At 43.3% G+C, this 11,652-nt stretch overlaps 1 protein-coding gene across 1 annotated transcript; it reads left to right on the top strand.

The window, feature by feature from the left end:
• The first annotated feature begins 6,815 nt into the window (after positions 1-6,815).
• Positions 6,816-11,115, top strand: LOC126176236 (choline-phosphate cytidylyltransferase A-like). Its single transcript, XM_049923380.1, is given in 3 exon segments — positions 6,816-7,564; positions 7,567-7,968; positions 10,985-11,115. Coding segments are annotated over 3 exon segments (1,062 nt in total). The 5' UTR covers positions 6,816-7,035.
• Positions 11,116-11,652: the final 537 nt, after the last annotated feature.

Raw genomic sequence — 11,652 nt, 5'->3', positions numbered from 1 at the left:
CTAGCTTGGTACTAAAGGATGTTGTGCGCAACATTGGCTCGGTTTCAAATAGTGCAGTTCATGACATAAGTTCATGGCTTTCAGAAAGTAAACTAACCCTGAATCACAGTAAGACTCAGTTTTTAATCTCTAACACACAATTCAGCAAAACACGACGATTTAATTTTGCAGAATGGGCATAATATTCGTGAAACTGAAGAGTTCAAATTTCTAGATAGGTAATAAATCGTCGTGGAAGCCCACATCCAGGATCCTGTTTGAAGACTTACTGCTGTCATTTTTACTATTAGAAGGGTATCTGAAGTAAGTGATCGTTCGACAAGAAAAATAGTCTACTTTGCTTATTTTCATTCGCTTTTTGTCTGGTATTATGTTTTGGGGGTACTTCTTTTCTTTCTCAAATGAAATTTTTGGCTCCGAGGAGGAGGAGGAGGAGGATATTCGTGTTTAACGTCCCGTCGACAACGAGGTCATTAGAGACAGAGCGCAAGCTCAGGTGAGGGAAGGATGGGGAAGGAAATCGGCCGTGCCCTTTCAAAGGAACCATCCCGGCATTTGCCTGAAGCGATTTAGGGAAATCACGGAAAACCTAAATCAGGATGGCCGGAGACGGGATTGAACCGTCGTCCTCCCGAATGCGAGTCCAGTGTGCTAACCACTGCGCCACCTCGCTCGGTTTTTTGGCTCCGAAACGGGCAGTTCGGGCAATAAGTGGTGTAAGTTCGCGAATCTCTTGTCGACCCATTTTCACTAATCTGGCCTCTGACATTAGCCTCTCAATATATATATTCTTTACTGTCGTTTCCTGTTAGCAACATCAGCTTATTCCCAAGAATTAGCAGCTTTCACTCAGTTAACACTAGGCAGACATCGAATCTGCATTTCGATAGCACTATCGCACTTCCTTGACTCTTGTGCAGTACACTGCTGCATCCATTTCAGTAAGCTACCACAAAAATTCAAAAATCTTTGCCGTAATCCACACGTTTACAAAGCGAAACTGAAGAGTTTCCTCATGGGTCACGCCTTCTACCCTATCGAGGAGTTCCTTCAAAAATTAAGCTGATTCCTATGTTATTTTGTTGATTGCGTTTCGTTAAACTTATGACTTGTCTTCTTTTGGGACAGAAACATTTTATTTTATCTGCTATTACTTTAATTTTGTAATTTCATGTACTGACACATTCCACGACCTTGGAGATTTACTCCTCAATTTGGTCCTAAGGAGCTAGACGCGTAAAATAAATAAAGGAACAGGATTACAGGACATGTATTACATCAGGGGATAGATTCTATAGTATTAGAAGGAACTGTAGAAGGTAAAAACAGTAGGGGAAGACAGAGATTGGAATACATCCAACAAATAATTGAGGATGTAAGGTGTCAGTTTCTACTCTGAGATAAAGAGGATACCGCAGGATAGGAATTAGAGGCTGACCGCATCAAACCATCAGAAGACTTATGAAAGAAAAATAGAAAGAAAGAAAGTAAGCTCTTCGTGGCCTAGTGTGTACGAATGCGACAGCACCTGCAAGGGGCACTCAGATGAAAACCGATCACCGCCACAACGGGACGATTAAAAAGAAATCGCCAGACATAATAAGATGTTTATCCCACTGGAAGACGACACGACCAATTTCTGTTTCGTAGAAATCGGTCGGCCGCTGACAGATCCACAACCGCATCCATGTCTTTCTTCAGGTCGCCAAAGATATGAAAATCGCGCGTGAATGTGTGGTGGGGCTGACGCCTAGCTAGACGTGGAGTGATAAGATGCCAAAAACAGAGTGAGGGTTTCATATACATCCCGATGGTGGTGCAAGTTTGCTAATTGTGACTTGAATGTGTGAACAAAAAGTTCTGCTAATTCCTTGAAATGCGCTGTGTGCACTAATGCGATGCCTTTTGAAGAACAAAATAAGGTAAATTCAGAGGCCAATTGTCGGTAACCATGGATTCCGGGAGTTCTCCTACGCATAAGATCCGTCTCGGAGTCTGGATAATGTGTGCTAAGGGCACTGAAGACATCCAAGAAACATAGAGGAATCCAGTTCCCGCATGGCCCACAGTGAACCATCAGTAGTCAAAGAAGTTCCTGCAAAGTCTAAATGGAGTCGTGACCAGAGTGCTGAAGAAACAGCGAAGGGGAATATCTGGGAGGGATGCTGCCTGTTTGCTTTGGCAGGTCTCGAATGCCGCCACCATGTTGGCGATATCTGCATCGGTCCCTCGCATTACAAATGTTGACAATCCAGCCGCGTTGTGTTCAGAGCTCCCCACTGACCCTCCTGTAGGGTGGAGGATGTGAAGTCACAAGGCAGATGGTATCTCAAAGCGGGTATGACCATTTTCTCCTTGCAACATGAGGACCTTATTAAGGGTGGAGAACTCACGGCACCTTTTCCAGAATGCTTGGACCTGCTGATAATCCTACGGTTTACGATTCTTCAGCCACCCTCGTTTCAGCATACAGAGCAATTCCCAGACACTTTGATCCTTCCAGCAAGGACGGGAAATGACTTTTGCATCCAAGGGAAAGGTGATTCTGCTTCAGTGACAATGTGGTAACACCCATCAAATTGCATCGGTTCCAATGGCAAACTCGAGGCAATGTCGATATTGGCATGCTCAGCTATCGAGAGATACCCGATATCATATGAGCAGTTAGACAAAAACGATGCCTACCTCTGCAGACGACGTACTGAATTGGTCAGAATATTATACTCTGTCTTGAATAATAGTAAAAGAGGTTTACGGCCAGGAATAAAATGAGACATAGGCCACACACAGAATCGTGGAATTTCTCGTCATGTAACAGTTAAAAGCATAAAGAAGTTTGTAGAAAATTTTTAAAAATTTTGTTTGAAGCCAAAAAGCATATATATACGACTCGACTGTTCAGCTACTTTATATTCTTTGCTATCGTCTAAATCAAGATGGAAAAGTAGTATAATCGTTGTTAGTTTTATGGGGATTATGATGTTAGTTTATTTATTATAAACTGTAAGTATCTCAGGACGAATAGAATACAACAACAACAAATTTATGCAAATGGAGGTATCGTGGGAATCCACTTTTTATTTCATTTCCGAATTGTAAAAGTGAACTTACAGCGCGGCGTGGCGAGAAAGAGTATCGAAACGGAACAACGCTTGCAGACAGTCAAATCGTTCAAATGGCTCTGAGCACTATGGGACTTAACATCTGAGGTCATCAGTCCCCTAGAACTTAGAACTAGTTAGACCGAACTCACTTAAGGACATCACACACGTCCATGCCCGAGGCAGGATTCGAACCTGCGACCGTAGCGGTCGCGCGGTTCCAGGCTGTAGCGCTTAGAACTGTTCGTCCATAGCGGCCGCCTGCAGACGTCTCGTGATGGCTACGGACATGTGCATATGACCACCTATGTATTCTGAGGTGTAGAAGAAGTGTTCGCTAAACTTGTATCTATGTCGGTATTCTGTAGTGCGGTTATTTCATCTGAAAGGAAAAGTGGTCTCTTAAAAGTACAAGGCAAGGGATGCCAGACTTCCAGTACTTTATCTAGATGGAAATGTTGGACGCTGCAACGGTAAGGGCAATGGCGGAGAAGGGCAAAATGGTTCGTTGCATTCTTTTCCACAAATAATGAGAAGTGAAGAACCAACCATTAGCAACCAAATTACATTTACAGCACTACAACTCCTCCAGCACACAATGGAAAAACATAATTGTAAACGAATTAGAATTGTGAGAGTCACAAACAGTAATTTCGATTTTCTCTGCCTCGTGATGACTGGGTGTTGTGTGATGTCCTTAGGTTAGTTAGGTTTAAGTAGTTCTAAGTTCTAGGGGACTGATGACCATAGCTGTTAAGTCTCGTAGTGCTCAGAGCCATTTGAACCAATTTGAGTAATTTCGATTCAAATGGTGTAGTTATTTTCAGGACAGACCCACTGTATTAAAATTTGCTTTAACAAAAATCTCCCAAGATTCTTTTCACATTCTGTTTCTAGATCATAATATTTTTGTAAATGTCTTGTAGGTGTTTTCAGGGTGATAATTGTTACGACAATGGGATATCACTGTCATAAAACATTTGCTCCTTCAGAGCTGACTTTATTTTAATTGAAATTAATGGTCGAATTCTTAACGAATGATTTCATTTGAAAAGTGAGATCAGTAACTTCTAAATAACTGAAAGCTTTACTCTTAACTTACGTTTTTCATTGAGTAGCGTTGATCCATATTGCTATTAGAGAAATTGCTTCAGGCATCACGCAATTATTATGCAGTTCAAAATAAATTCAAGTTTCCTTCAGAAACATTGAAATGAGTTTGCTCCATCAAAGTTGGTGACCAAATCTTTGTAGGAATATAGTTTGCTTCCAGGGGTGACAGTCGTAACGTGTGTTAAAACCAGTTCTTTTCGATTTGCAGTACTGCAACGACACTAATTGGAACACGTCGCAAAAATTACGATTAAATTAGGCACTGGTAAAACACTTAGGTCTATTTATGTGCTTACTGCATTTATTAAATGGATCTTGAAATCATTTTCATGCTTAGGTTGGAATTTCAAATTATTTTTGATTACCTTAATTAAATATGAATTCCGTCGGGACACACCGGTCAAAAGTTATTTCAAAAGTTAATGCTAAGGTAGTTAAAAGTTACTGGTTGTAAACGTGGTAGTTATATTTGTAGAGTGCAGAATGTTATGCCAATATTCCATTATATGAGACGAGAAGCTAAAGCGAACAGAGACGCTGTGTGTGGTTAATGGCTGTGTTTTGTCTCGTGGGGTCGAGTCGCCCGCCGTTACTAACAAAAAACGGAAAATACAGCGGCTGATTTTACGTATGCATTACGCCTCTGAGCTGTAATTTCCAAAGCTAAATTTCAATCTTTTACTGGGGTCAAACACAATTAAAAGCAAAAGCTATAATCACCGACACATTTACAGTTAACATTTCGTGGTTAAACTTCGATTCCCAATTACGAAATAATAAGTCGTTCGTTTTTTTTTACGAGAACAGTATTTAGACGTCCTTCATGTTGGGATCACCTTTAAAACGAATGACGGGTTCAGTTATAGCTTCCTTTCCTATTTGGGTGTAATTGCGCTGCGCTTGTGTCAGGGTTTTGACAATGCAATAGGTCATTCCACACCATCGGCATTGAGAGATAACGCTACACCCAAATCCTAATCGGAAGCGTCAGCGGCTATAGTTACTGATCTCAGAAGACTTTATCGCAGGTGGCCGTCTAGTTCGACTTCTCGTTTTTGTGTAACAAGTGATGGAGCGGTTCTGCCATGGTTGCAACATGTGGGATGAACTTATGATTATAATTAAGTTGGCTGAGCACAGATTGTAGCTGTTTAAAGTTCTCTGGGACTGAAAGAGGGCGGATTTAATATATTTTGTTGTGGGTTATATTCCTAAAGTACTGAAACACGACCAAGGTATTCCAGCTGAGGGACAAAAAAACGGCATATTTCCCTTTTACTCTTGAGGTTGGCTTGTTGAAGAACAGCAAAAAGGACACCAAGGGTGGCTGCAACCTCCAGCCGTTTTTACCAGTGAATAGAATGTTGTTCACATAGTTTGCTGTGGTGAATACATCCGGTGACAACTGTTTTAAGTACCGTTGGAACGTAGTCGGAGCACTGGCAATGTCTAAAGGTAACCTGTTATGGCGGAATAGTTCAAACAAAGTCTTAAAGTCCAAAATGATCACTGGTGCCTCATCCAGGAGCTGAATCTAGCCATCCCACAAACGAGTATTGGCGAATATCTTGCCTCCTGCAAGTCACACCATAATGTCGTACACTTCTGGAATAGGGTAGGTGTCAATGATGGACTGTATGTTGATTGTGGCCTTGGAGGTCACAGCAAATTTGAAGTGATCAATTTGACTTTTGCACAATAACGATGGTAGTAGCCCTCTGGCTGCTGAAACTGCGGTGAGAATGCCTTCTTCTCAGAGACACTGTAGTTCCGACTGTAGCTTACTCCCTAAAGCAAATGGAACATTCAATGCTTTGAAGAAGCAGAGGGTGGCTGTTGGAAGGAGAGTGACAAGAGCCTCTGAACCAGTGACGCTGGTGTTAGGATGACGAAAAGATGACTTGCACGTGGAGCAAAGGTCACTACCCAGGAGATGGCCCCTGATGGCTGAATGCTGTTGGTGGAGTTACGTACTTCCAAGCCTTAAGCGTTAAGAAGGGTCAAACCGTGGATGTTTGTGGCTCGTTCAGTGTTTACCACTAAGATTCGTCCCATGAAGGCAGTAGAATGATACTAAATGAGAGCCGTGAACTGTCATTTGACTTTGATTGCCTCGTTGCTCTAGCTATGCAGGCGCCTGGAGAATTCCTGTAGCAGAGGTGAGCCCAAACGGTGATGGGTCCCCCAAATCATGATAGTCGTGGAAGAACCCGTATCAGCTTGGAACTCTGTCGGGACTGTTTGACTTCTGCTGTGAGCGTTAAGAGTCTCTCAGATGTGAGGAGCACAGCGTGGACACGTTAACGGTCCAGAGTGCATGTGTCGGGCACAACCTCAACTCAGGAGAAATGAGGGTCCTTGCGGCAGTAATCTACATTCATCCTGAGGGAGAATTGGCAAACCTCCACCTTGTGTCTGGTCTTGCTGCAGGAAAGTTTTAACAGAAAAAGGATAACGAAAATAATGAAATTCCATTCCCCTTTATTATGAAAATTTAAAAAGACGCGAATTTGAACGGTACATCATTCACATGTTTACAGAGGCAGCTAAAATGTGCAGCACCGTAACCAGTACACTAAAGATCGTCTGCTGTGACGCTCAAAAGCTGTTATTACATGCCGATTGTTGTGACCGCATGGACATTTTAAGGACAGAAATAAGTGCCTAACAGAAAGGAAGAGTGTAAGTTACATATGATGTTGCAGGTAAAGGTGAGCCAAATTCTGGATGGAACCTCCACTCTCCGTCAAGGGTGTCAAGAAAGCGTCCACGGGAAGTAGAAGGTTCTAACTGCCTGCGAAACATTACTCTACCCATACAAATGTCCATCTGCAAGCCAGAACCATTTAGTGATGAGCCTGAGGCAGCTGCTAAACGTGAACGCTGTGATTATAGCCAGCGTGTTTCTTTCCACATGGCAAAATCTGCAAATGTTGGTCGACCAATAAGGGTGTATGCTGATGGAATATATGATCTGTTTCACCAAGGTCATGCCCGTCAGCTGCAGGAAAAATCCTTATTTCCAAACGTTTACCTTATTGTACGAGTCTGCAGTGATGCACTCACTCACAGCAAGAAAGGTCGCACAGTAATGACAGAGTCTGAACGTTATGGAGCTGTTCGTCATTGTTGCTATGTAGATGAAGTTGTTAGAGATGCACCTTGGGAACTTGATGATGACTTCCTTGCGTTTCACAAGATTGATTTTGTGGCACATGATGAGATACCTTATATGACAGAAGATGGCACCGATGTATATGCACGACTAAAAGAAAAAGGGATGTTTGCTGCCACGGAACGGACAGAAGGAGTTTTCAAATCGGATGTAGTGGCAAGAATAGTGCGAGAATATGATATTCTGCAAAGGAGTTAAATGCTTCTTTCCTGAATGAGAAAAAGTTCCGCTTGCACAACAAAATGGTTGAACTAAAAGATAAAGGAAAGCGTGTAATGAAGAATATTGGAGAGAAGAAGGTAGGTATGTTACAGAAGTGGGAAGAAAAATCACGTAAATTCATTGATACGTGCCTCCTGCTGTTTGGGCGGGATGGCCCCTTCTCACAAATATGGAATGAAGGGAAAGGGCGTCTGATGCAAGCTCTATCGCCTCCAGCCAGTCCTCGGCGCGATGGCTCACCCACGTCATCTACCAGTAATGATGTTGGTGAAAGCACAAGCAGCCCCCCACCACCAAAAGCTGGTCGCTATGACTTCTCCCCCAACTCTTCAGCACAACAGTTTGCTGCCGGCCAGGGTGGCCGAGCGGTTGTAGGCGCTACAGTCTGGAACCGCGCGACCGCTACGGTCGCAGGTTCGAATCCTGCTACGGGCATGGATATGTGTGATGTCCTTAGGTTAGTTAGGTTTAAGTAGTTCTAAGTTCTAGAGGACTGATAACCTCAGATGTTAAATCCCGTAGTGCTCAGAGCCATTTGAACCATTTGAACAACAGTTTACTGGCAGACCGTCAGGAGATTTCTCTGATGATGAAGACGATGAAGATGAAAGGCAGTCAAAATAAAAATATAAAATGTAAATCTTCCATAACCAGAATCTGTTGGTGCTGAAGCTTAGTGCAGTGTAAGCTGATCTTTTATGAAAGTAGTGTTCGACTGTAAATCTTCAAAGTATTGTAGTATTGTTTTAATTGTTTTATAGCAAAAAAGAATGTAAATGAGCCATCTGCTGTAAACTATTATATATTTAAAGTCTTTTAATTGTTTTAAGATTTCAGAAAGGCTGGACTTAGATACAAGTGGCGATTGTTTTGTTGAAGTTGTGTCTAGTGTTACCTAAGGAGATCGCTCCTAACTTTTTTTTCTTTTTTTCGCTGTAAGCTACAGCATCAAATAAAAATTAGTGTCGGAAGTTCCTTGCGGCTTTTCGCGGTTGATGCTGTAGTATACAGAGAAGTTGCAGCATTAGAAAATTGCAGCGAAATGCATGAAGATCTGCAGCGGATAGGCACTTGGTGCACGGAGTGGCAACTGACAACATAGACAAATGTAATCTATTGCGAATACATAGAAATAAGGATCCTTTATTGTATGTGTATATGATAGCGGAACAAACACTGGTAGCAGTTACTTCTGTAGAATATTTGGGAGTATGTGTACCGAACGATATGAAGTGGAATAATCATATAAAATTAATTGTTGGTAAGGCGGATGCCAGGTTGAGATTCATTGGGAGTGACCTTAGAAAATGTAGTCCATCAACAAAGGAGGTGGCTTACAAAATACTAGTTCGACCTATACTTGAGTATTGCTCATCAGTGTGGGATCCGTACGAGGTCGGGTTGACGGAGGAGATAGAGAAGATCCAAAGAAGAGCGGCTCGTTTCGTCAAGGGGTTATTTGGTAAGCGTGATAGCGTTACGGAGATATTTAGCAAACTCAAGTTGCAGACTCTCCAAGAGAGGCGCTCTACATCGTGGTGTAGCTTGTTGTCTAGGTTTCGAGAGAGTGCGTTTCTGGATGATGTATTGAATATACTGCTTATACCTCCCGAGGAGATCACGAATGTAAAATTAGAGAGATTCGACCGCGCACGGAGGCTTTCCGGCAGTCGTTCTTCCCGCGAACCATACGCCACTGGAACAGGAAAGGGAGGTAATGACAGTGGCACGTAAAGTGCCCTCCGCCACACACCGTTGGGTGGCTTGCGGAGTATAAATGTAGATGTAGATGTAGATGAAAAAATATTTAGCCCAGAGATGATAACTCCAACAGTGTGACATATGGAAGTTAGGGATGGGCATGAGAGCATACTTGGATTACCGAAGTGGTTAAGGTAACCTCTCACGATGTGCAGGAAATGCGGTTTCGAGTCCTGGTCTGGTACAAATTTTCATATGTCCTAAATAGGTAATATCTCGTAATGCACTTGGGAACGTGGTCAGGACCAGCTGTCATTTGACGTACGTATATAAATAAACCTGCAGACGCCGCTTTAATTTTATCCCTTTGATAAGTTGTGAAGTTGATTTAGATCCAGTTATTGCTAATTGAGGGCCTGATGACGGTGCAGCGTAGCACATAAGCCCATTATATTGGACTAAGAAATATAAAACACACCTCTGAAGGTGATACCATCAATACTCAGGTGGGATGCGGTATTCATACCGAGACGAAGAGACTTGCACTAAACCAGACTGAAGAGTACAACAATAGTATCTGGGCAGTCACCTGGTCATACATCGCCACGGAACACAACAGCGACTGGCGGTTTGCCGCACTCGTAGGCATCTCATTCTGTAGCTAGCAACACGTGGCACTCCGAACTCTGGTCGTAAATAAGGTGCTGTGTAAATGCCAAATTACAACAGCACAACAGCAGTCGTCCGCCCCCGGTAGCTGAGTGGCCAGCGCGACAGAAAGTCAATCCTAAGGGCTCGGGTTCGATTAACGGCTGGGTCGGAGATTTTCTGCTTTCAGGGACTGGGTATTGTGTTGTCCTAATCATTATCGTGAAATCCCCTTCGACGCGCAAGTCGCCGAAGTGTCGTCAAATCGAAAGGCTTGCACCCGTCTCACGGTCTACCCGACGGGAGGCCCTAGTCACCCGACATTTACATTTAACAGCAGTTTTTCCGCTAGTACGCGCGAGCGGACAACAGCAACGTAAACAGTCCTTTGTGTGAATGCAAAACTCCATTTAGCTTCACGAGAGAGACCACCATCGCCTGCCGGCAGCGGACTCAGCTGACGGCGGCGCTGCAAATCGCGGCAGTACATTTCGTTCGCGCGCTTCGTGACACGCGTCTGCATCTCACGTGACCCACACAGCAATCTGTCCACCGGGATATGTAAAGCGCCACATGGCCACCAGGTCAACACTGGCTGCTGCCTGTAGCCCCTGAGTCGGTAGCGACCTTCGATCGGACGTCGACCCAGCACGGCCCAGGGACTGCGACCTGCCGGTACCCGACCGACCGTATCACCGACCAGCACACCAACGGGACATCGACGCAACAACAGTCTAATACACCGATCTGGAACATTGCAATAAATCTGTTATTCTATCAGAATGACTTTACTTTACTACTTTCACGTCAGAACCGTCAAGTGTTAATTTTTGTTTTACGAAAAAAAATGTGTTCTTCTTCGTAACGTGTGGACCAACTTATTGTGTGCTGTCCTTGCCGGTTCACACGACCAAGACATAATGAAACAACAACAAAAACAGTTCCTGTACATCTTGTAGTTCTCTCGGCGCCGTCTTCTGAAACTTCGAAGATACTTACGAATAACCCTGCGTATTCCACACAGTACATGCAGCAGGCCACCGTGTTCTTGCTTGCCCCCTGATGACACGGCAACATAATAACAGCAAAGCCTTCCAGGTAGTCACCTCGAAGCTTAATGTTCCACCCTTCACACGTGGCTCTCCTCCTGTTTAGGCCATGCTGTTGTAACTCGTCTCTGGCTTACAGTAAAAGTTTTCCCCAAGGAGACAAGATCTATTATAATGACGAGACTTTGGAATAACGAGAATGAAATTATCGACGTAGCTGGTTTTCGTGGACAGTCGTTTATAGGCTGATGCTAGACTGTGTGTCTGTAATAAAGTTTTTAATCGCCAATGCTTGAGTGGTTAAAGATGCATTAGAGAAGATAATGAAGACAGGTTCTTTGTTTGACCATGCGAATTTCATATGGGTGGCTAAAATGGCGGCCGATCAATCGTATCACCGTATAAAGGTAACCACGCTGTTCGTCTTACAAATTCTGAAAAAAGAAGAAATGGGTCAGGACAAGTTAAATGTAAATATGTTAGTAAACACTGGTATTCCATTACAACTTACTCATTGTCATAAAATGTACAAGCATGAATATCTCTTCATTACATGGTGCGCTTACAGCGAGAGAGAGAGAGAGAGAGAGAGAGAGAGAGAGAAGGAGACAAAATCCCTTGCTAAAGAAATTAGTGTCACCAT

This window comes from Schistocerca cancellata, chromosome 3 (genome assembly GCF_023864275.1).
Source record: "Schistocerca cancellata isolate TAMUIC-IGC-003103 chromosome 3, iqSchCanc2.1, whole genome shotgun sequence".
In the NCBI taxonomy this organism is placed as follows: domain Eukaryota; kingdom Metazoa; phylum Arthropoda; class Insecta; order Orthoptera; family Acrididae; genus Schistocerca; species Schistocerca cancellata.
Note: the sequence above shows the minus strand (reverse complement) of the source record. Positions and strands in the feature narration are given on the sequence as shown.